The 26,205-nt window shown below is 37.3% G+C and overlaps 2 protein-coding genes and 1 long non-coding RNA gene across 4 annotated transcripts in view; 2 read left to right on the top strand and 1 right to left on the bottom strand.

Moving 5' to 3' along the window:
• STX6 (syntaxin 6) overlaps positions 1–9,776 on the bottom strand; it is a 55,627-nt gene extending 45,851 nt beyond the window's left edge. The window contains exon 1 of one of the 2 annotated variants that reach the window (XM_051998835.1): positions 9,553–9,776. In XM_051998835.1, coding sequence (XP_051854795.1) covers positions 9,553–9,587 — 35 coding nt within the window. In that variant the 5' untranslated portion in view covers positions 9,588–9,776. The remainder of the gene's footprint in view (positions 1–9,552) is intronic. The other variant, XM_051998834.1, reaches the window with a different exon arrangement.
• A 183-nt stretch (positions 9,777–9,959) lies between these two features.
• LOC127562835 (uncharacterized) lies at positions 9,960–20,742 on the top strand. Its single transcript, XR_007953831.1, has 3 exons — positions 9,960–10,040; positions 19,115–19,210; positions 20,294–20,742. It is a non-coding gene; the product is annotated as an uncharacterized LOC127562835 (long non-coding RNA).
• Positions 20,743–25,893: 5,151 nt separating this feature from the next.
• The window catches only part of LOC127562831 (major histocompatibility complex class I-related gene protein), a 48,757-nt gene continuing 48,445 nt past the window's right edge, over positions 25,894–26,205 (top strand). The window contains exon 1 of the mRNA XM_051998832.1: positions 25,894–26,168. Within this exon, the coding sequence (XP_051854792.1) occupies positions 26,114–26,168 (55 nt within the window). The 5' untranslated portion in view covers positions 25,894–26,113. The remainder of the gene's footprint in view (positions 26,169–26,205) is intronic.

Raw genomic sequence — 26,205 nt, 5'->3', positions numbered from 1 at the left:
ATCATCAAGGGCAGCTCAGAATTTCTTCTAATTACCAACATACTTTTAGCTATTTTTTGTTTTAACCTTTCCAGTCCCAAAAGACTAAATTGTTTTTTCCTTGGTGGAAAAAAGAAAAGGCAAAGAAGCAAAGAAAAATATCTCGTCTCCATTCCAAGCTACAATCCTTTCCCTTCCTTTGACCTCCCCCCATCCTAACTTAACATTAAACCAAGTCAAGATTTAGAGGTGAAAAGGACCAGAGAACATCAGATGATAGATGAGGGCAATGAGACTGAAACATTAAAATAATTTGCCCAGGGTCACATAGCTAAGTAAGTGCTTCAAAGAGCATTTGAACCAGTCTTCCTAACTCCACTGCTCTAATCCATTATACCATTCTCCCCGTCATCCTTTGCTTATCTTTGGGGCCTCAACTTATTTTGAAGTCCTGGCCCTGTTCTTATGGAATTGCCTGTGCCACAATTTTGATCCATCTTCTACTAAGTGTCCCTGGTTCTCTCTTCTATCCATGTCTTTCAAAAGTCCAAATTGATTGCTGAGGTTCACATATGTCTGTATCAGTCTTTCTTTCAGCTTATCAGCTTAGTAGATATCCCCTTTCTTTGAGTAATGATTATGCAGCATGGAAGTCATTTTAAAAAAAATTGATACATACATAGAATGTATGCTTCAAAGATATAGAATGAAACAGTAGCTAGAAGACTGGCTGTGCAGTCAGGAAGATCTGGGTTCAAGTACTGCTTCTAATATACACAAACTAGCTGTGTGATTGTAGTCAAGTCTTAAACTCTCAAGGCTCCAAACAACTCCTTAGGATTCCAAATTACAAATGAGTTAACAGTAAGTTGCGATGGAAAAAAAAATCCCCCCCAAACTGATATAGGTATATGCATGCATCTGTCACAGCCTATATGTGATTTGGATGTTCCCTCCTTTACAGGACACATATTTATCAATGCTGCAAAGAAAATATAAATTCCCCTTTGAAAAAGAAGCCTTAAGAAACCTCTAAGTTGGCATATTTCACGTATAAGTTATTGGTATATATTGGCCCTATTAAAACTCAAGATATATGTGAACAACGGTTCTGCAAACATTTATTGTATCTAGGATATACTGCAACATATCAAACATATATAGGACTGCTTGCCATCTAGGGGAGGGGGTGGAGGGAGGGAGGGGAAAAATTGGAACAGAAGCGAGTGCAAGGGATAATGTTGTAAAAAAATTACCCTGGCATGGATTCTGTCAACATAAAGTTATTATTAAATAAAAGAAAAGAAAATATTTAAAAAAAAAGAAAGAAAGAAAAGAAGATATATGTGAACAATTGCAAGAAGAAATGTGCGTCAAGTCATATAGATAGCAGTATATTTCAACATAGCTTTACTGCAGCTACTGGAGTGCTCACATTTAATCTGAGCCCCAAATCACACATAATCTAATATCATCATAAACACTGAAATCAGAAATTTTTCAAATTCTTCATTCATCAAGTTTGCCATGCAGTTGTAAAGGATTTATGCTGATCTAGGCCAACTCTTTACAATTTCTCCACTAACAATTAAAAAAGAAAAAAAATGTGCCAGCTGAGTAAGAACTCCAAGGCTCTGAAAACAAATAATGCTGATTTAGCTGGGGCTAAAATATACAACTTTGGGCCTCATTAGCATTGTGCTTTTAACCAAAGAGTTGAGTAGCTACAAGCAGTAAAGACTATCCCGTTTGTTCTTATAAAAATTCAAGGTATTTATTCAGGCAAACCTTGTAGGCTTACTTCTTTTAGCTAATCTTTCAAATTAAATAACAGGACATGACAGGTACAACCAACCATGGTAGAAAAACAAATCAAGTTTGTGTTTCTAAGTTTGTGCCACTTTGCTGACAGTGAATAGATTGAATGTGTAAAGAAATTTACTGTGCTTCACATTTAACAATGAGCAGCAAACCAGTCGATGTGCTAATAGCTAGTTTATGGCTTACTCAGGATCTTTGTTCTATTCATTACTATTCTCTTTTGGAGATTCTAATAGAAATGTGCATCTTTACCTAAAAAGTAGGAAAAAGAATTAATTTAATTGCATTAATTTTAATCCTTATTAGAATCTTTGATCAAAGGAAGAACTGAAAGCTTTTAGTTAAAAGGAAATATGTGAAATGCCAGTAGATCTAAAGAAATTTAAATCAATCCAAATTAACCACAAATTAGCAAAAAAAAACCCATTCCCTCTTTAACAGGTTTTTAAATTATTACTTCTACAAAGGATGTACAAATTCCCTTTTGTAACAGAAGCCTTAAGAAGCATCTAAATTGTCATATTTCACTTAGTAACATTATCAGCTTTCACTAGTTCTACTAAAATTCAAATCTATGAAGACACTGTAAAGAGTGTCACTCCAGGAAGAGATTCACTCTAGGCATGTGAGGAATGCCTGTGATTTGGGGAGTGAAGGCAGAAGGGAGATCTAGAGTACAGAAAATGCTTTTGTGACTAATAGAATATTCAACATGTGATGGATCAGGCCATTATTTTTAATGCCTTATATGTCAATTTAGTCTGTAGATTATTTGGAAGGGGGACAGGGGATTTTCACTTAACCTTTATTTCTATATACAATTATCACTCTATTACTCTTCACAGAAAAACTTTTCAAATAAATCACCGTATTGGAGTTTGGAAGAGGGATTAGAGGGAAAGAGAATACCATAACTCTAAGCCTTAAGAACCTTGTAGTCTAGTTCTGTCATTATAATTTCACAAACAATATTAAGGACACCAATGACATCTTTTTAGTCAAACTAGATGGCTTTTATTCATTCTCCTTGATCACATTTGGCAGTGCTGCTCATTCCCTTCTTTAAATTTAAAACGTCTTTTCAAGATTTTATGGATGGCACATATTATTACATTCTCTATGTGTCTCTGGCTTGCCTTCTATTTAGTCTCTCACTCTGGTCCTCTCCCAGAGCTAAAGTGCTTTCTTGAACTCATCTCAACTGCTGTCTCTAAAATAATGCATAACTCCCCAAAATATATCTGTAGTCCATCTTTACTATTCAATTCTCCCATTTAAGATCAAATTCTATATTTCTATTTGTTTTCATGACCTCACCCTTTGTTTTAAAATCACCTTCCAGACTGCCTAGCACAGTGACTTGTATATTCTGTAATTGTGTTCTGTGTATTGTGTGTTCTATAAATAGTGGCTATCAATTATTTCCTTCGAAAATCAGCTTCTCTTTTCTAATTCCTGCTTTGGCCATCAAAACCACCATTCAGCTATTAACTTTGGAATAAAAAAGTATTCTATTTGTTTTGTACTCCACTGATCTCATGAAGTTCTCTCAGTTTTCATCTGTAATGTACAAGATGCTTTTCTTCACTCTACTGCCCAAACCAGCATATCCCAGATCAAAGTCATCATTACACAATATTATTACAAAACAATGAGTCTTCAAGCTTGTAATCAATAACAATAATAATGGACATTTATATAGTACTTCAAGTTTAATTTTGCAAAATACAAACATCTTTCTTGAGCCTTACAATTATTGTATGGCAAACCCTATTAAGTTCTAATCTCTATTTTACAGATAAGTAATTTAGCTAAGAAAGGTAAAATAACTTGCTTATTATCTCCACAATTATTACCAGTGGGAGGATCGCGAACTTGGCTCTTCCAGATTCTAAGTATGGTACTTTATCATGCACACTTCTTCCCAATTAAGCTCAACACATTTTTTGTCTATCTGTTTTGGGTTTTTAATGTGACCTGTGATCTAAAAAGCTCATCTATTAGGTCAAGTTTTACCCAAATATTGGTATAAGGTCCTCCAACAATGATTTCATCTTAACTCTCCAGGTTAATCTTTTGTCACTATTTATGGTAGAATCAAACCCATATCTTTAGTATACCCCTTGCTAAGGCTACTTTGCCCAATTCTTTCTCCTTATTGAAATCTGCCTCCCCACACAAGGCCCCATTTTCAGTTTAGTGGGAAAGGTGTACAATTAATGTGATACAAATCAGATTATAAAGTATTATGTGACCATTTATGGGAGAAATTACTTCCAGTTTGAGAGGTGGATTCCAAATGAAACTTCACAAGTGTATTTGATCCTGGACAAGACAGTTTCCATAACCTATAAAATGGAGACAACGCTCTATCTACTAGGTGAGATTGTGTGAGGAAAATGCCTTATAATCGATTAACACACCTCTGTCATTGAGATTTTTATTCATCCAGGCCCGTATTTATTTCATGGTACAGGTTAAATGTTTCCTGTTTCATGCACTCTTTCCTGAATGACACTACTACCCAATTATCTTCCCTTCTCTTAACACATCTAGGGGAAGCTTGTAACAGAGCAAAGGGAACTAGGTTTGGAATGAAAAAACATGGACTGACAGATTTCACCTCTCCAAGCCTATTTTCTCATCAGCACAATGACCTCACAGGGTTTTTATAAAAGTCAGCGGAACTAAAAGGTGATCTGTAACAATAAAAATAGTAATAATAAATATAAGCTAAGATTGCTACCACAATTTCATATTATTATATGAGGTTTGAAGGAAATGGGAATGTTTAGCCTAGAAAATAGTCAAAGGGAACATGACAGCCATCTTCAAGTTTTTTGTTATGTTGTTACATGTAACTAGGATTATTTTGTTTGGTCTTAAAAGGGCAAAAAATTATCAATAGATAGAAGCTACAAGGAGATAAAAATTTAGGCTCGATGTCAGGAAAAACTTCCTACAATTGTACAACTGTCCAGATCCCAAAAAGAGATGACTTCCCTTTTCAAGCAGAGGTTGGATGATACTTGTCAGGTATGTTACAATGGGATTCCTTTCTAGTAGCGGTTGGAGTACATAATCACTGAAGTCATATTCTAATCAAATCCTATGATTTATTCCTGTCTTGAAAAGTTCTCTAACTGCTTCATACAGGTACTTAAGATCATGGATTTAGAATTGGAAGGAACTTTTCCAGTCACAGAAGTAGTAAATGGCAGAGTAAGTGCTTGAGCTGGTTCCTTCTCTCTCAATCTAGGGCTCTTTCCACTGAATCATGCTTTTCTGTGCTATTAGCAGTCATCTATGAACCAACCACTTCACTTTACAGAGAAGAGGTAAGTAACTTTATATGAGAACTTAGTTCCATAGCTGGGTTTTACAAGCTCTTCCTAAATAATCTGTGTACTACTTTTGTAACCTTCAAGGAGCCTAGCATAGTGCTAGGTAGACTGTTTCAATACATGTTTCCTCAATTATAAAATAAAAGGATAGGATTAAAATCAGTGATCCTAAAACCAAACTACACTTAAGAGAAGCCTATACATTTGAAAGTTTTCATAAAAATCTTTGGGTTAAAACCCAAGTTTTTGGGAAAATAACATCAGTCAACTTTCCTCAAACAATTATTCTATAAAGCAAGAGTTTCTTTCACTGGACTGTACTTAATCAAGTACTCTGTGTAGAGAGAACAAGCTTCTTTCTTTTGCTACAAACGATCTGTTATTGTATATGCATAAAGAAATGTTTGTTGTTATAATCAAGATTCTGGAAAAATATTCCTTGGTGAAGGATGAATCATTAAGGAGAACCTAGGGAAGCAGAGAGCAGAGAAGAACTGGACTTGATCAGTCATTGAAAATCTATATTCTGCTCTGAAATAACATAGTTTTAGAGGCATACCAAGTTGTGGCTAAGGATAGTTCAGGGTTAACAAGTGTTAGAAACAAAACTCTTTAAAAATATATATATATATAGCTAAACGATGTTAAAGTGAAACAACACTATTTAGAAAAATTTTAATTAAGGCTGTTTGTTTGACATGGTACTTTATCATTAATTTATAGAACCACTTTTTTCTTTTCAACCACCCCATGAAGTAAACAATGCAAGAACTCTATGCTTCATTTTACACATGGAAAAACTGAAATTTGGAATGATAAACAACTTTTCCAATAGTCCATAGCAAGTTATATAGGTCAAAGTTAGGAATGAAGCCAGTTCTACTTATTCCAAATACAGTGTTCTTTCCACCAAATTGCCAGAAAACTAGGGATGCTTCCTCAGACACAAATAGGAATTTAGTGAGAAATACAAACAGAGAAGTTAACAAATCTCTGTGTTTTGTATGAGTCACAAGACCAGAAAGATCTCCAGAAATAGTGAACGGGGAAATGGAATATTAGATTAGGATGATCTGAAGCCCAGGGGAGTCATGTTCAATTCAAATTTATTAGGACTAAAAGCTCAAAATGTTTGATTTAGCTTTTAATTCAGGATAAGGTATTTAAAATTCCAGGACAAGAACCAAAAGAGGGGTCAATGAAAACAGATTAATAACTGTGAGAATTAAACTCAGTAAGGACTAGTAAAAGCTAGTATTCTAGGTTTTAAGAATTTTTTATGATTAATTTCGGATTTATTTTAAAACTTTCTGATTCCTTGAAATTTCTATGAATTAAAAGCTTTTAAAAAAATAAGAAAGGGCTGTGCTTCCACCGAAAGCTGGGTGGGGGAGAAGTTGGGAACCTATATTCCATTTTGCATTTGACTCTGGGAAGAGGAATTCAGATGGAAGACACCAAATATGCCAAATCTAAAAAGCATTAAAAAAGAATAAAGGAAAGCATACTTTACTTCCTATTCACCTAGGAGATTTAAACTTCCATACTAATTTGAGTGTTAGGGAAGCAACATTTAACACAATGAAAAAAAAAACATTTCAACTGCACATAATGTTGAATTGTATTTTCATGTGTGTTAATTTCTTTTCTACGCCACTCATTTGGATTTAACCATTCTGTGTGTACATGTACTTCTGATCTCCTCAATTTAAGAAGCAGAAAACATATTTTCTATCTCATTCAATACCCACCACATATGAATCTCTCTAATAATCTAATACTTGTTAATCTAAAAATATGTGTTGAATGAATAAAAAGAAGTTCATCAAACTACCACCCAATAACCAATACAAAACCTTAGTTTTAATGACAAAATCCATTCCCTTCATTTTTCCACAGCAAAAAAAGCTAAATGCCTTCCCACTGAACACTTCAATATCACAGGCTTGAAATAATGAATTAAATAAGAAAAAAACTGCTCGATATTCCACTTTTGAAGTTTTAAATTTCTATCATTATAACTATATTGCATGACTAAACACAATGTGAAGAGGATATAGCACTTTGTAGCACTCTGAAATTTATTCAATTATTACACACTTCTCAATTATGAAAACTGCTAGTTTCTACTCAAGCATCAAAGATGAGAAACAAAGGACTTAAAACAATCTATTCCAAATAGCAGAAATCTTTGTGGAGAGTGTACATTTCCTAATTCAGTGAACTAAATATTATCCTTAAAATTTGAATGCTAATAAAAGTAGAATACATATTTATACATGCATGTGTATGTATATATATTTACATACACATATATCTATCTTTACTGCTGCACATGTGTGTATATAATATAGAAAAGCACATTTCTTAAACAATACAAAATGAAGGATTGGAATAGCAACAGTTTAGCTTAACAGGTTTTTCTACTTTTATGAAACAAAATTAACTAAAGAGAAAGGAGGATAAGCAGGAGGATAAATTTACTGCACTGTAATCTTCACAAGAATTACAATTACTAAAGTGTGCATTAGAGTAAAAATATTTACTCCTGCTAGAAGGACAACCTCAGTTAGCTTTGCTCTCTACTGTAACTGCTGATAATAACTAAGAAAGCAAAATAGCATAAAAAATTAACTAAGTATCTTGAACTTTGGGGTCCTTTAGTTTTTCAGATATTCTTGTCCAAGCAAGAGGATCTGATCTGCAGTTGAAGGATTTAAACTCAAATCCTGTCAAGACTTTGGCCAAATGATTTAATCCAATCTTTGTCCTTCACTTTGACTGTAAAATATAGGGATTTTTACCTTTAAAGCATCTGGCAGTTCAAAATTTATGATGCTATTCTCACCAAAACCATAGAGACTAAATCCTAGCAGCATGATTTATTTTTTTTTCCTCCATGATGAATGACTCTCTCTACCAATACAGGATAGCACATCAAGAGATTTTTCTAGAGGGTTATTAAGGCCATTACATGTGGGGGACAGGGTAGCAATCAAGATCTTCCTGGCCTTCTCCAGATCAGTTCTCTAGCCACCAAACTAAGCTGCCTCACTAATATATAACCTCTCTCACCGAAAACAGAGATTAGATATTAGAAGTGTGATTTCTTTATTTGTTCCCCTCTGTGATGAAGAACTCTCACCAATGCTGATCAGAACATTGACGGAAAAGTGATTTTTCTAGGGGTTATATGGCCATTATATATGGAGGGGAGGAGGAAGGGGAGGAAAATCAAGATTTTCCCAGGCCTCCAGACTGGTTCTCTGGCCACCAGACTAACTGCCTCTCCAACATATACGTCCTAATTAAGTTGTCAGTGAGAAATTACAATCGCATTCTCCTTTTTCTGCCATTTGCTAAAGGCTTCAGTCAACTCAAGAAAATGGTTTATGTCCCCTTTGAACAAAAACAAAGAACACCCCCTCCCCCACACTGGGAGAAGATGACAACTAATGGATTGAGACACTTAAACGATCAATCCAGGTGATGACTAGGAAGGCAGAAAAAGCAAATGCAGGAGGGACATCTACAACTGAAGTAAACGTTTTAAAAACAATTTTCCTTCAGAAGTGTGTGGGGGAACTCGCTGCTGCTGGAAAGCTGCAAAGTTTGGTTTGGCTGGTTTCATTCTGTTTTCTTTCCAACATCATTACTGAGTATGAAAGACTTTTTCTTTCATCACATTACTCAACATACTTAAAAAAAAAAAATCTACTCCATCAAATTCAGTTGCTTGCATTCCCTCTCCCTAGAGCTGTATCAACATACCCGCCCCACGCCTCCCTCCAAACAGGCTTCAACACTTCTGGGCTGTCTGTGGTCTCACCAAGACTCAAAGCTGAAGACAATGGGAGTTTACCCAAGTTGAGTCAATCTAGGGGCTGGATTGGTGACTCTACAGGTAGAAGAAACTCCCGGGGGAGGAAACTCATTCCACCAAAGCAGTCCGTCGCTTCTCCGCAACTTGTTGCCTGAGAATGGCCCGGGTCCCGGGAGCTTACTTGTGTTTGATTAATATTGCTCCCACCCCAGTTTTCCTGCACCCCGTGCGGTGTCGCGGGCTGACACAGGCCTCTCCTTTGACGCACAGAATGGCTCTTCCTTCCATACATGGGTAACCCACGCAGGATAGTGTCCTCCCCTCTCCGAACTTCTTCATCCCTACCCCGTCACCGTTCCACGACGGCACAGTCCGGGCCTGACAGATCAAGTGAGTTCGGTCTCAGGGAGTTCATTCGGCTGGGGTTCAGGAAGCTCCAGCTCCCCAGCAGCGTTCGACCCCGAGGAAGGGCCCTCGGGGCTACTCCCGACCAGGCCGCCGGGCTCCGGGGGTCCATCCCCGAGGGAAAGAAGCCACCGTACTTGACCGCGCGCCGCGGGCCGAGCCCCGGATCGCCATACTCACCCTTTCACCACAAAGAAGGGGTCCTCCATGGACATGGCGTCCCGGCGGTCGCCCCACCGCAGCCCGTCCGCACGCACCGGCTCCCGCCTCCCCGCCGAGGTTTAAGGGCCCTGAAGAGTCGGCGGCCCAGCGACGGGTGCGCGCGCAGAACCTCCGACGCTACAGCGTCTCAGGGGCGGCCTGCCGTTAGGAGAAACGCAACCGAGGCGGTGGCAGGTCCCTCAACTTGATCCCCGCCTGGAGACTACGAGACTCCCGGGGCCAGCTCCCCCCATGCCTCCGCCCCTAGCCGCCCCGCCTCCTCGAACCTGACCAATCATAAGCACACTTCCCAAATCACCACTTCCGCACTCCACTTTCACGTGACACAGGCAATGCCCGCCCCCTCCTCCTATAGAAGTGGTGGGTGTGTGATCACGTGACGATGGATCTGGGGCCGCCAGGAGCTTCAGGAGTTGGAGGAGGGGCTGCTTTTCCCTCGTCACACGGTAGGGTGCCAGTTTCTGGAGGAGGGATTGGTCTCCAATGATAAATGTTTCCTCGCGCCTAGGGGTGGGATCTTTTCAATCCCGGTGTTGCTTTTTCAGTCGCCTCTGACTACTTTTGACCGCATTTGGGGTTTTCTTGACAAGGATACTGAGGTGGTTTGACATTTCCTTTTCCGGCTCATTTTATAGATGAGGAAACTGAGGCAGACAGGGATGAAATGAGGTTTCTGGGACGTTGTAGAGAAAATCAGGAAGAAACGGAAGGGCAATCTCCCGCCAACTGATGGGCACTCCCTGGAGCATTTTTTTCGTATGATTGTTAATAGCTTGAATTTCTTCCTTTGAAAACTTTCTTTTGATGTCCTTAGCCCATTTATCTGGGGAAAGACAAGTCCTAGTATATTTAAATCAGTTCCTCTGCATCTTAGATTAGCAAATTATTTTTCGAGAAAACTTGCTGCAGATTTTTTTCCCTAGTTAACGGTTTCCCTTCTAATTTTAACTAAATTGATCTTGTTTGCACAAAAAATTTTAAATTTCATATAACCAAAATTATCTAATTTATTTCCCCTTTATCTCTGGTTTAATTAAGAACTTCTTCACACCCATGGTTTTGAAAGGTACCTCTAACTTTACTCCTAATTTGTTTATGGTGTGACTTTTTTATGTTGAAGTAATGTATTCATCCAGAGTTTACTAGGATATATAGAAGAAGGTAATAATCCAAGTCTAATTTTAAAGACAGTCTAGATCTTTCCAATTTCTCTGGGAATTTTATTAAATAATCCTTCCCCTTATATTTGTAATCTTTGGGTTTAACAAACTATGTCTATTTCTTTTTGTATCATATGTACCTAATTTGTTCCAGTGACCAACTTTTCTATTTTTAACCAGTGCCATGTCGTCTTAATGATTGTAACTTTGTAGTATAGTTTTTAAGATATATTGCTAGGCCTCCTTTTTTCTGCTTTTTTCTTATTGTGTTTTCCTGACATTCTTGGTCTTTTGTTTCTTCAGAGGAAAATCATTATTTTTCTTCTAAATATTTGGTAGTTTGAACAATGTAACACTGAAGATGCAAATTTAGTTAGTATTGCATTTTTATTACATTGTCATGACCCAATAATGAGTAATGAATATTTCTCCAATAATTTAGAGGACATTATTTGTATGCCACAGGCACTTTGTAGAGAATATTTTAAACAAATAAGTTTCACATGCAAGTTTCTTAATGCAAGAGTGTGTGAGGGCTACTACTAATGCTGGCCCATGGGTGCTCTTTCACTTTGTCTATAGTAGTGTTATATCCTGTGCTTTGGCGAGGTTTCAGTTCAACAAGAACTAGTGCATTTAAAGGAATCAATAAAACTTGCCAACTAGGTATTTATGCCAGAATTCAGTGATTACTTTTCACAATTGCTGACCCTATAAACATTTATCCCACAAATACTTATTAAGCCCCATGACAGATACTAGGATATAAATTAAAAAAAAAAAAAAATCTCATCCCTCAAGTAACTTATAATCTACTAAAATCAGAACATTCATTATCATAACTTTTTAGGGAAAAAAGTTGCAAGAATAAGTATTCTTAGGTGATAATAAGGTTAATTTGATATCTTTGAGGAACCAAAAGGGTTCTGCCCTAAGCCTTATACTTCTTTAGTCTATATTAGCTTCAAAGGTACCAGAGGTTCATCTTGGAACTAATTATGAAACTTTGTCCTTTGTCCTCTCATTACTTGTCTTGAGGCAAATGGATTTAAGTGACTTGCCCAGAGTCACACAGATAGTAAGTGTTAAGGGATTTGTCCTTCTGATTCCAGGGCCAGTGGTCCATCCACTTCACTAATTGCTCCAGTTCTCATTACTTTTCACAGTTTTCCTGACACAACTTGAGCTTATGCTGATCTTGCCTGTTGATCACTTTTTTATTCCCAATTGGCTTTTTATGCTCAGATAAGCACTTAATCCATAACCTTTTCTCCATCTTCTGTCAAGCCACCTTAACTGATTGATCTCTGGCATCTTCTGTCTCCTTACCTTCCACAGATACTTCCACTTATTAGAGATTTATTTACCTGTGCATTTCTGCTGGGTTTATTCATCTATTCTATCATCCTCCAAGTCTCAATTTAATTAATCATGGAGATTTTTGAGTGTATGAGAGAATGGGAATGGAGGGTTTCACCATATTCCTAGATCACTACTTAACTAAATAAGTATATAACTTTCCCACTACTCAGGGCAGGAAAGGGATATCAAGAAGGATCACATGATTAAACTTTATCCTGTCATTAAAAATAGATCACAGATTTTCTCCAAAAATTGCCAGAAATATCATGGAACAATTTACTCTACCCAAGCACTTCTTTATAGGAAGTCTTCAAGTTAAAACACAAATCATTTTTGGTATTCTGAATTTCTGAAAAGTGTTTTGCTTATTTTTAGTTGAGTATCATCGGTTGGATTTTTTTGAGATTATGTATTCATTTAGAGCTTACTAGAATATATAGAATAAAGGTTAGAAAATCCAGATTCTTATTCCAAACACTGAAAATTCAAAATGAAAATAATGAATCCCTTATCCCCTTGACCTATCACCGTATCACAATGCTGGAGAACTCTCTTTCTCTCTACCAACTTGCATCATATTGAATGCTGTCTGGAAAGTCATATATCTCTGCCATTTGTGACCCCAGCAAGTAGTCTTCCAATCTTCCCAGAGCCCATGCAGCTGAAACTCAATCCTTTGATTCATTCCCTGATGACCCTGACAAATCGTAAAACCCCACAAGAATAATAAAGTTTAAAAAGAATGATTCAATCTACATTCAGATTCCATCACTTCTTGCTCTGAAGGTGGAGAGCATTTTTCATCATGAGTTCTTGGTGGTTGTCTTGGATCATTGTATTGCTGAGAACAGCTAAATCATTCACAGATGCTCATCGTAAATTATTGCTATTATTGGGTATCTTGTTGTGGTTCTGCTCATTTCACTTTGTATATCTATACCATTTCTAAACTAGTTTGTGGTATATATAGAAGAGTTCCTCAACTGATTTTCTACAGTTTGTAAAAAGAAGCTGTTTGTCTTTCTTTGTATCTGACAAATGGAAATAACTTTAAATTTTTTTTTTAATTTTTAATGATTTTTTATTGATAGAACGCATGCCAAGGTAATTTTTTACAGCATTATCCCTTGCATTCATTTCTGTTCCGATTTTTCCCCTCCCTCCCTCCACCCCTTCCCCCAAATGGCAAGAGTCCTTTACATGTTGAATGGGTTGCAGTATATCCTAGATACAATATATGTGTGCAGAACCAAACAGTTTTCTTGTTGCACAGGGAGAATTGAATTCAGAAGGTATAAATAACCTGGGAGGAAAAACATAAATGCAAGCAGTTTATATTCATTTCCAGTGTTCTTTCTCTGGGTGTAGCTGCTTCTGTCCATCTTTGATCAATTAAAGCTCTCTTTATCAAAGAGGTCCACTTCCATCAGAATACATCCTCAAACAGTATCATTGTTGAGGTATATAATGATCTCCTGGTTCTGCTCATTTCACTCAGCATCAGTTCATGTAAGTCTCACCAGTCCTCTCTGTATTCATCCTGCTGGTCGTTCCTTACAGAACAATAATATTCCATAACGTTCATATACCACAATTTACTCAACCATTCTCCAATTGATGGACATCCTTTCATTTCCAGCTTCTAGCCACTACAAACAGGGCTGCCACAAACATTTTGGCACATACAAGTCCCTTTCCTTTCTTTAGTATCTCTTTGGGGTATAAGCCCAGTAGAAACACTGCTGGATCAAAGGGTATGCACAGCTTGATAACTTTTTGAGCATAGTTCCAAACTGCTCTCCAGAATGGCTGGATGTAATAACTTTAAATTTTGAATGCAAAGTTATCAATGATCCCTAGATGACATCTAGAAAATGTCAAATTTGAATGATGTTACAAATGATCCTAAAGTCACTTTAGGTCAACAATTATCTCTAGCCCCTTAATTCAAGAACAGTATTTAAGATACTGGACCATAGAAATGTGAAACAGCAGAAAATATCATAGTTGTAGTATAGGATCCAAGACATGCCAGAGATATCAGAATGGTTTCAGTGAGAAAAAGAAACACAGGAATGGAACACTGAAATATTAGATGTTTATGTAGTTAGTTTTGCTCAACTGCTTTAAAAATATTTTTTTAAAGGACTGGCTCTCTCATTCCCTAATTGATATGAATATTATAACCTGGATATGATACAGGATACAAACAGAAAATTTTCAGACTAAGAAATTAAAGCCATTTCTAGTCATATGAAAAAAATGCTCTAAATCACTGATTAGAGATTTCTTAATTAAGACAACTCAGAGTAATACTTCATACCTTTCATATTGACTAATATGACAGGAGAAGATAATGACAAATGTTGGAGAATATGTGGGAAAACTGGAACACTAATACATTATTGATAGAGTTGTAAAATGATCCAAACATCCTGAAGAGCAATTTGGAACTATGCCCAAAAAGCTGTCAAACTCTTTGATCCATCAGTGTCTCTACTGTGTCTCTATCCCAAAGAGATCATAAAAGAGGGGAAAAGATCCACATGTGCAAAAATTCTTATAGCAGCCCCTTTTGTAGTGGCAAGGAACTGGAAATTGAGTGAATGTAGGGAAATGACTGAATAAGTTATGGGATATGAATGTAATAGAATATTATTATTCCATAAGAAATGATGAACAGGCTGATTTCAGAAGAGCCTGGAAAGACTTACCTGAACTGATGCTAATTTTTTTCTTTTTTTATTGTAGTGAGTTTATTTTTAATACACATTGCTTTATGAATCATGTTAGGAGAGAAAATCAGAGCAAAAGGGAAAAACCATGGGAGATAAAGAAAATCAGAAAAAAAGAAGTAAACATAACATGTGTTGAGTTACATCCATAGTTATCTTTCTGGATGTAGATGACATGTTGCTTTGGATCACTGAACTACTGAGAAGAACCAAGCCTTTCATAATTGATCATTGCACATTATTGTTATTTTGTATAACATATTCCTGGTTCTGTTTGTTTCGCTCAGCATCAGTTCATGTAGATCTTTCCAGGCCTTTCTATAATCAGCTTGTTCATCATTTTTTTATAGAACAATAATATTACATTACCTTCATATACCACAACTTATTCAGCCATTTCCCAATTGATGAACAGCTACTCATTTTCCAATTCTTTGCTACCACAAAAAGAGCTGCTTTAAACATTTGTGCACATGTAGATCCTTTTTCCTCCTTTATGATTTCCTTAGGTACAGACCCAATAGTGGACTGCTGGGTCAAAGGATATGCAGTTTTATAGCCTTTGGGCATAGTTCCATGTTGCTCTCCAGAATGGTTGGATCATTTCACAACTCCACCAACAATGCATTAGTGTCCCCGCTTTCCCACATCCTGATAACATTTGATGCTAAATTGATTGAAGAGAACCAAGGGAACATTGCACATGGTAACAAGATCTTGTAATGATCAACTAGGATGAACTTGGCTCTTTTCAAAGACAACTTCAATAGACTTCTCATGGAGAGAGCCATCTGCATCCAGAGAACGGACTGTGAAGACTGAATATGGATCAAAGCATAGTATTTTCACTTTTTTGGTTGGTATTGTTTGTTTGCTTTTTTCCCTCGTGTTTTGTTCCCTTTTGATCAGCTTTTATTTGGACAGCATGACAGATAAGAAAATATGTTTAGAAAAATTGCATATATATCTTACATTGGATTGCTTGCTGTCTAGGGGAGAGGGCAGGGAGAAAGGGAGAAAATTTTGTAATACAAGATTTTGCAAAGATGAAAAAATAAGTACTTTCTTCTCCCTTTTTTCGTTTCTCCCTTCCTGTCTCTGTCTATCTCTGTCTGTCTCTTGTCTCAGAACCTCTGGTTCATTTCAAATGCCATTTCCTAGAAGATTCCTTTCTAGATTCTCCTCAGTCATCAGTGTTCCCTCCCAAAATTACTTGGCATAGGCAGCTAAGTGGCATAGTAGAGTTCAAAACCTGCCTTAAACACTTACCAACTATATGGCCAGTACAGATTCCTCATCTGTAAAATGAGCATAATGATAACACCTTCTTCCCAGAGTTTATTATGAGGATAAAATGAGATAAAATTTGTAAAGCACTTGTAAACAACTATTGTTATTATGTTTTGTATTTGCTTATCTATGGCAATGTTGTTTTCTACTAGTAGAATGTAAATTCTTTGTACAATTTTTTCATTTTTATGTTTGCATTCTTAGTACCTAATAATGCTTGGCACATGTTAAGAACTTAATAAAAAAAATCAATACTTGGTGAACTAAATTAAATTGTTTTTCCCTCAAACCTCCAGCAGTCTCAAAATTCTGAATTCTGTGATCATTTCCAATAGAAGTGATACTACCTTGTCTATCTGTTTGGGGGATTGTGGGCCAATGGCCAACTGCCATTTGCTGTGGGTTTGCCTTCTTCTTGGCCAAATAGTATGTGGATGGACAATGTGGGAGTTTCTTTAATATCTATCACCCCGAGACAAACTTCCTTAGGAAAGGCAACCTGATGCCAAAGAATACAGAACTACTTCCTATAGCAACACCCATACTGATAGCTTTTGAATGACCTGCCATTCTTCAATTTCCATGTTATGACCAAGTGGAAGTTCAAGAAAAATGCTGTACATCTCCCCCAGCCTACACTCCCCGCCACCACCAACCTGCCTCCATTAATTGAGATTTAGTTATCACTACTGTTGATCAACTGTATTGGAACGGTCTGATGTTTTCCAAATCCAAGTTAACAATGCACTAAATTGATAACTCAAAATGAGACATTCTCTTACCTTCCAAATGCCAAAAAGTCTGCAGTCCTAGGAATCCCATAAATTAGATTGAGAGCAGGGCTAACCACTGTCTGAAGGCTGGAGCCAGTTCACAATTAAATTTTGATTGTGAGCATTCACACCTCAGAAATCAGCTTTGATTTATCCTTTCCTTGATAATCTAAACCTAAAATGGTGGAGAAAATGTTAATGATGCAGATTATCTTTAGTTACTTCCTCTCCACCCTCACTCCATCCACTTATTAAACATTTTCTAGCACATTGCTGGGTCTCAGGCAACAAATCTAATCACTTCTCCTTGAATAGGAGGCGTTTGGGTATTTTATGTTTTGGTCCACCAAGATCTGCACAGATGCAGCTGGCAGGCAAGCAAGAATGGCTCTCTCTAACATCTCCTCCCCCCCAGCCTTCTCTGAAGAAGACTTTGATTCCTGAGCCAGGAGAGGAGGCAGGAGGTTGGGGTCAGAGTCTGACTGCTCTGCTCTCCTCAGAGAGAGGTGGTACTAGCTAGAATCATAACCATTTTTTTCCCTTAAATGCCATTAGTCTAGGGAAAGTAATTTTAGGTTTAAACTAAAGTCTGATAACTATTCCTTAATAGAGACAGAGTATTTCAAGTTCTGTCCAAGGCTTGATGTCTTTCCACAATCAATATACATAGTAAACAGCAAAACACACACACACACAAAACCTATTTTTTTCCTGCTTATATAAAACAGAAATCAGAAAAAGTCTGTTACCTGGGAAAATATACACCATGTAATAAAGAGTGAAAAGGCTTTCCCCATTGGAAGGGAGATAATTCAGCTCTACTAAGAGAAAGTCCCAGGTCTCACCAAGGGGAAATTCCTCAAAATCTTTAGTGTAATAATCTAAGAATAAGGGCATGATTATATGTCAGCTTCTTCCTAGATTCTCTCTCTTCACAGGCCAGAAGAGAGATTGGAATTTTATATCTTTTCTCTGAGGACTCTGGAAGCTGGAATGAGAAGATATCTTTTCTTTCCTGGATCTCAGCAACTCTCCTCTCCTCTCACTGAGTAATCAGTCTCTATCAATGGGCAAAGTTTCCCATAAAATTAGCCCTTGAAACCAAGATTTACATTTCTTCAAATACTATTTGAAGAAGACAGCAATTCTGTTCCCCTCAATCTTTCCTTCTGAAAGTTAACTGTGCCCAATTTCTTTAAATGATTCTCATCTGCCAGAGACATGTGGTCTTTCAATCTCCACTATTCTCTAGACACCCTCCAGCTTATTAATATTCTTAAACTATGGTACCCAGAACTGAAGATAGTACTTCAAATGAGATCTGATGAAAAGGCAAAGTATTTCTGAAAACTGTGACTGATCGTAAAGGCCCCATCAAGTAGAAAGTATGTCAGACTAGCTTTATTCTTTTGCTGTCTATGTCACTAAACTCTTAGATCAGAGGAACCAACAAGCTCTTACAATGTCAAGCCCTGTGCTAAGCTTTATAGACATAAAGAGCAAAAGTAAATAGTTGAGAGAAATTACCCATTCATAAATTAATGCAAAATAAATATGAAGTGACCGAGAGATGGTTCTAACCACTGGTGGAGTCAGGAAAGGAAGGGGGGTGGCATTTGAGTTAAGACTGGAAGGGAGCTAGGGCTAATAGGACATGAGGAGGGAGAACATTTTAGGGAGAAAGTACACAGAGTGAAAGGAGAAGTGATTGGATAAGAACAACTGGGAGCTAGGCTTGTTTGGCTGAAGCATGAAATTAAGGGACCTTATGGCCTATTCTCTGGTCTTGAATTTTCCACAGTTAGTTGGACTGGTCCTTAGAAAACACTACGATTGCATTATAATAACAGGTAGCATTGCAAATTCATAAACTTCCAAGGGAGAAAACAGCTCCTGCCAATTCTGACTGTCACTTTCTTGAAGACATTTATAAGAGATTTAAGTGACTTGCCCAAGTCACAAACCTAGCAAATTCCAGATGTGGGACTTGAATCTGGACCTTCTCACCATCCCCCCACAGTTGAATATGATCCTTTCTCCCTCAAATTTTCCTAAAGGGCTTTTTCTGGATCTCTCTAAGAGGTCTCATAACTTGTACCCATCTTCCTGACAAGATCACAAGCTCCTGGAGGGTGGGGGCTGCTTTGTTTCATATTTGTATTTCTAATTCCTAGTTCATTGACTTTCCTCTATCGTCAAGGAGGAATGCTGATTCACTGCTGTGAGCATAATCCCTGGAGTGAAGCTGTCTGCTGTAAGGACACTAGGAGGGCTTCCACCAGCTCTACATAGGCAGGTGAGAGCCAAAAATAAGTTTGTGCTTCCTAGAAAATTGTCTTCCAAGGCATCCTGTTCTTGGAGATATCAATAATCCTACAACTAAATACCTAAAACTATTGCTATGATTTAAATTTCTCTAATGATAAACAGCAGCATATTTTAAGTTGACTTCATAGACTTCTAGATTCTATGCTCCCAGCATAGGGATTGCCAACCTTGATACTAATAATCCAAGACAACTAAAAATACTATGTATATTAGATATATATAAAAAAGGAACCAAATTTTACTTTATTTTTAAATTTTATATATAATTTATATATTATGTATATAAATTATATACAATTTATTTACAAAATTACTTTATTTTTCTTAAATTTTTTTTTGGGGGGTCTGTTTTCTTTCACAGCATGAGTATTATAAAAATGTTTTGCATGATTACACAGATATAACTTGTAACAAATTGTTTGCCTTCTCAATGAAGGGGTGTAAGGAGGGAGGGAGGAAAAGAGGGAGAGAATTTGATACTCAAAGTTTTAAAAACAAATGTTAAACATTATTTTTACATGTTACTGGGGAAAATAAAATGCTAAGTAAAATTTTCCATAATAATGCTGAGATTTTAATTTCTAAATTCTAATATTTATGTATGCCAATAATTTTTATATGTAAAGAGGTCTTTATAAGGAAAGGTTTGAAAGCCACTGAACTACCCTGTCTTCATATCCCTAGTAATGAGGTAAAACATAGTTTTAAGGTCATTCTTCATCACATATATTATGCATGAATACAAAAGATAAATAATTGATGCATTATTGAATTTGGCTAATTCCTGATGCTATGTATTGAGATGAATTTTTCTAATGGGAGGAGGGGCAGTCAATATCTGAAATATTTTGGCTCTAGGAACTCCCAGCAATTCTTCCTTAATATATTCTTGGACAGTTGCCAGGGGCACTCAAGAGTTAAGCAATTTTCCTATGAGTACACAGACATAAACTTATAGAAATCCCCATATAATTTAATCTTTCCCAAGAACAGAGAGAACAAATCTAAATTAAAAGAAAACAAGACCTAATATCATGCCTCCTCTTCTCAGTCACCGTTTAGCTCTGTGAATGCAGAGAAGATGAAGATCGTTGAAAGCCTCTTCTTCCTTGTGTACTATTTGCCTGTTACAAAGCCTTGCGTGGAATTTCCCTGGGACTTGCCATTATTGTAAGAATGCTGATATTTTATCTCACCATGATAAGATCAGGTTACTCGTTCCAGTAACCTGGACATGGGCTGCATTACGTCAAAGTTCATGTGCTTCTTCTTCCCCAGGGGAAAGAAGTTAGAGACAGTATCATCTACATGGCTTCAGAAGCTGTACAGTAACGACCTGAGCCGCCTCTTGTTTCAACTCTTGCCCCATGGGAGAATTTGGTAAACTGCTAATGGTGTACTCACAAATCAGATGAAAAGAATCTGATACAAGATTTTTAAAATGCCTAATTCTACCTACTTTAATGTTAATAATATGAAATGAATATAATGCCAATATGCTATAATTACCATATCATAACAATTAAAATATTAACATAATGTTATTAACATAAAACCTGTCTATGAGGATTTTTTTTGGTTGTTATTTTGTGAATCAATCATATAAAAATTTATACATTAAGCTTATGTTTAAGCTCCAGTTTAAGGGCTACTTGCCTTGGTTTGGACTCCTTCAGAACCACCTTCAGAACCTCAAAACTGTCCTTTGTTTTCATCTATTTAATAGCTAGGATGGTCCCTTATTGAAGGGAGGAGTTCCAAAGGGACCTTTAATATTTCAGTCTTCATAATGATATTATAATGATAGACACAAATATTTCAGATCTTTAAATCAGATCCTTAAGTAAACCTAATTACTAATAGGAACAGTAAGACATAGTAGATAAAGAGATGAACCTCAGGTCAGGAAGCTCTGAGTTCAGATTTTACCTCCAACACATCCTGACTGTGCCTCTGGGTAAGTCCCTTCATCTCTCAGGGCCCCCATGAAGCTTTCTAAGGTTATATAGATTTATCTGCATTGGTAGAGGAAACGCTAGGGTTGCAAGGGAAGGAGAGAAGTAAGAAAAGAGTGAAAGAAATATTCACAGTATTCCCTCTTCCCTCATGTTAGAGCTTTGAAGTGAATTGAAAGTGAAAATGAGATTTGGGGACTCTTTTGTAACCCTGCTGTATTGAGAAACTCATATGGAACAGAGGATGGTCCACCTCTTGCAGAAGCAGCATGGTTGTGGAAAGGGCAATGGACTTGGGAGTCAGTTTATATATTAAGTACCTATGTGATCTTGGGCAAGACACACCATTTCTCTGAGCCTTAGTTCCTTCATCTGGAAAATGGGGATGAAAAATACTTCTTACCAATTTCCCAGGCTTGGGATAAAGGAAGAATTTTCAAGCACTTAAGTTGCCCTAGAATGGGTCCATTTAGGAAGTCCATTAAGTTTTTAGAACTAAGAGGCTCTTTTTGACTATATAATGGTGGAATGGTGAGCATACACAGCATGCTTGGCTGCTATAATCCTTATGTAGAGAAGAGGCTACAGAGAGAGTTTTTAGAAAGGCACAAATACATGTAATAAAAAGGTCCTGCTCCCCAATTTGGAGAATGCTGACATTCAAGTATGACTGTGTAATAAAGAGAAACTGGTGATAAGCTATAGAGCTGGAACTATGTTTTTTTTTTTCCTGACAGTTCTAAAAGGCCAAACTGGACCTGTATCTTAATTTTTTTATTATTATTATTAAAGCTTTTTATTTTCAAAACATGGACAGATAATTTTTCAACATTGACCTTTGCATAGCCTTGTGTTCCAAAATTTTCCCCTCTTTCCCCCCACCCCTCCTCCTAGATGGCAAGCAATCCAATACATGTTATACATGTTAAAATATATGTTAAATCCAATATTTATAAAAACATTTATACAATTATCTCGCTGCATAAGAAAAATCAGATCAAAAAGGAAAGACAATGAGCAAGAAAACAAAATGCAAGTGAACAACAACAAAAAGAGTGAGAATGTTATGTTGTGATCCACATTTAGTTCCCACGGTCCTCTCTCTGGGTGTAGATGACTCTGTTCATCACAAGATCATTGGAACTAACCTGAATCATCTCATTGTTGGAAAGAGCCTCATCCATCAGAATTGATCATTGTATAATATTGCTGCTGCTATGTACAATGTTCTCCTGATTCTGCTCATTTCACTTAGCATCAGTTCATGTAAATCTCTCCAGGCCTTTCTAAAATCATCCTACTGATCATTTCTTATAGAACAATAATAATTCCATAATATCCATATACCCGAATTTATTCAGCCATTCTCCAACTGATGGGCATCCACTCAGTTTACCTGGATCTTTCCTATCGAGCTTCAATAGCCTGCTGAAAAGGAGAATGATGTAAATGTTCCCAAATGGAGAAATGGGTCTTATCCCTTCTCTCTCTCCCCACACCCTCAAATGGCAGTCCCAAATGGCACAGGAGCATCTTTTGTTTCTTCAACAGTTTCTAAGTAAAAAAAGTATTGGAGACAGCTATGTATAAGAGCTTTTGAAAAGTGGCTAAGGACTCTTAAAAGTGGGCTGCCTTCTTCAATTAGTCATTCCAAGTTTATGTTTTCTATAACAGTAATACCTTTTCTTTTCTCTGATAATTATTAATCAATCCCCTCCAAGTCTGTTCAAATTAAACTGAAGGATTATTATAAGGTAAATATCTTAACATTTGTCTAGAGAATTCCCTCAATGGGTGGGTGATACTGCTGCAGTGAGGACTAGAAGCAATTGAAGGAAATCTAGGGAGAAAGTAGGTGTTCAGTAGCTAAAGAAAAGGGAAGGCTTCCAAACTTAGTGCTGACACATCTGAAGCCCCAGATGCTTATTCAGCGTTCCATTCACCAATAACCATTCTTTTGGCAGGACTGCGGGTCTGCCTCTTCTGTTGAAAGTGCCAGTAGGTATGCCTTTCAGACTCAGCTAGGAACGTAAGCCTTTTCTGGACATTAGCCTATCTTTCCAGCATTCTTCAGAATGGGGGCTCTAAAAGTTAGTCAAGTACCTCTCTTGAAGTGCTTCTCTCTCCCATCCATAAGGTGACATGTATGAGACCTGCTCCCAGCAGGATAGATTGTACTCTGTGTGCCCAGAGAATGAGCTTGTTTTTTGAGGGTTCCCTGGAATCTGGGAAGTCCTAAGAGGAATTTGGACCTGGTCCTGAACTAGTTAAGCCACCATCAAATTACCCTAGAATGAGAAGTGTCCAGTCTTTTTTTCTCCCCCTGAAGCAATTGGGGTTAAGCGACTTGACCAGGGTCACATAGCCAGGAAGTGTTAAGTGTCTGAGATAAAATTTGAACTCAGGTCCTCCTGACTTCAGGGCTGGTGCTTTACCCCCTGCGCTATCTAGCTGCCCCAGACAGTCTTTTCTTGAATACTTGGGATACTGATTGTCTACATTAACCCACCAGTAGAGGGAATAAAATGGGGCAAAATTAGCACTTGCCAGGAAGGGACAGAATGAGAAAGGAGGGGAATATAGACTGGAGTTGTGAAAAAACCTAGAACTTTTAGAATAAGGATCTTAAATTCACTATATGGAACTGTTTAATCCTCCTCTTCAGCCCATCTCCCAAAGTCTGACATCAAGCTCTTTTTCCTTTTGCTCAGATGAATCAGATGAATAAGTCTGGAGGCATATCAAGCCTTTTCCCTTTTGGAAATAATAAATCATGTTTTTCCTTAATATTTGTCTAAAAATCTTTGTTTTCAATTGAATGAGAATCTTATCAATTTTCCCTTGAATAAAAGATTTAATGTCAAGTAAACAGTGTCTGAGTTCTTCCTGTGGCTCCTCATGACCCCTTTTGGGGTTTTCTTGGCAAGATATTGAAGTGGTTTGCCATTTTATTCTTCAGCCTATTTTACAGATGAGGAAATTGAGAGCAACAGGGTTAAGTGATTTAAGAATCTGAGGTCAGATTTGAATTCAGGAATAGAGGTCTTCCTGAGTCCCAGTCTATCCACTGAGTTGCCTCACTACTCTTAAAGTTCCCTAGCTTCCTTCTTATCATATATATAACTAGTTGCTAAACCTGTATATTCTGAAAGCGATTATAGTAATGATCAGGCTAAGGGTATTACTAAGATATTAAGGCTTCCCTCCCTTTGGGTAATGCAAGTAAGAGAAAACCCTCTTGAATTCACTGTTTGTCTTTTATACTTAGGGATTAGAAGTATAATGGGAGCCAGTAATTGAAAGGGTTGTTTTGGGAGACAAGTTCATGAAATCACATATGTGTAGGATGCTAAAGTGCTGTTTAAGTACCAGGTTCCTAGATCTAGAGCTGGGAAAAACCTCAAAGGCCATCTCATTCAATCCCTTCATTTCACAGAGATGGAATGATATCAGATCGTTGAGTACTTGTAGAGCAAAGAAGAGACTGCTTTTTATTTTTATTTCTGTAGGATAGTTGGTAGAGTGTTAAATAAAATTCATTTGCTTGACTAGGATCACTTTTGCCTTCAAGAAAAGGGGGAAAATTTCTTTTATTTTGAATGGACATGTACTTCTGCCCCTAGCACTGAAAACTCAAGCTGTAGTTCTTCCTGAAGAAACTGCAACTGAGTCAACAGCATGATTTGACATCTAAACCAAACCAAAACATGCTACACTGGACAACATAGTCCATTAAGGGAAGGATGTCTTTTAAGGAGAAGAAATTCCCCCCTGTCCCCTGTACTGAACAGACTACTTCTAGAGGCTCTGGGCATTAATCTTGATAATCTGGAACGTGCAGAGGAAGGCAGTCTGAATGGTGAAGGGTATTGATTTTGTATCATAGAAGGATTGGTTGAAGGAACTGAGGCTGTTTATCCTGGAGAAGACAAGACTGGAAAGGGTGAGTGTGAATAGAGATATGAAAGCTGTCTTCAAATGTTAGAAGGACTTTCACATGGAATAAAAATGCACTTAAATTCAGATTGTAGAACCAAAAACAATGGATAGAAGTTTTTAAATAGCAAATTGAGATTTGGTATCCTGAAAAACTTCTACAATTAGAGCTGTGATTGTGTTTTATTTTAATTCCTATCCAATCTAAATACATCTTTCTACCTTACTAACTGGTCAAGTGGTCAATGGATGGTGTATTGGGCCTGGAGTCAGGAAGACTCATCTTACTGAATTCACATCCAGCCTCAGATACTTACTCACTGTGTGACCGGGTGTAAGTCACTTAACCCTGTTTGCCTCAGTTTGCTCTTCTGTAAAACAAGCTGGAGTAGGAAATGGCAAACCACTGCAATATCTCTGCCAAGAAAATCTCTGCCAAAGGAGGTCATGAAAAGTTAAACACCACTGAAAAGACTGAACAATAACAAAGAAAAAAGGGAAAATTGGGCAAGCAGTGGGTAGACCTTGGAATCATTTCCTGCTGTGACTCTCTTGCTGTTTTTCAGAACATTGGGTGATTTGCATGAAGTCTTCTTATTGGATCCTGTTGTGATGGGAAAAGAGAATGAGGATCATAACTCTTAGGCACAATTTAAAAATATACCTTTAAGGTTCTGAGAATGACGAAAGAGGGGTAGAAGTTAGAAAAAATCTCCTGGGATGTAAGAGAAGTGAAACCAAAATCACATTCAGTTTGGCTTGCAATTTAGGATTTTTTCTTCGCTTCCTGTAATTCTAGGTTTCATTTTTTATTTCTATAATCTGCCAAGCAACTGATGCCATTTGATACTCCCCTTCCTGCCCACAGGAAGAGGTTTCAGTTCCTCATTCCCCAAAGCTGGTGGAGGAGTGTCAGATCTCAAGAAGTGCCAGAGTAGGACGGAGGGTCTGGAGAAAGAACGTGTTAATTAAGCCCTCAGATGATCTTCCTTCTTCAACTCCTCATGACAGCAGCCATGCAAGGAGGCCATGCCAGTGAGTACCCCAAGTCAGGCTCTACCCCCACTTCCCC

This window comes from Antechinus flavipes, chromosome 4 (genome assembly GCF_016432865.1).
Source record: "Antechinus flavipes isolate AdamAnt ecotype Samford, QLD, Australia chromosome 4, AdamAnt_v2, whole genome shotgun sequence".
NCBI classification, from domain to species: Eukaryota; Metazoa; Chordata; class Mammalia; order Dasyuromorphia; family Dasyuridae; genus Antechinus; species Antechinus flavipes.
This window is presented reverse-complemented; position numbering and strand designations above follow the sequence as displayed.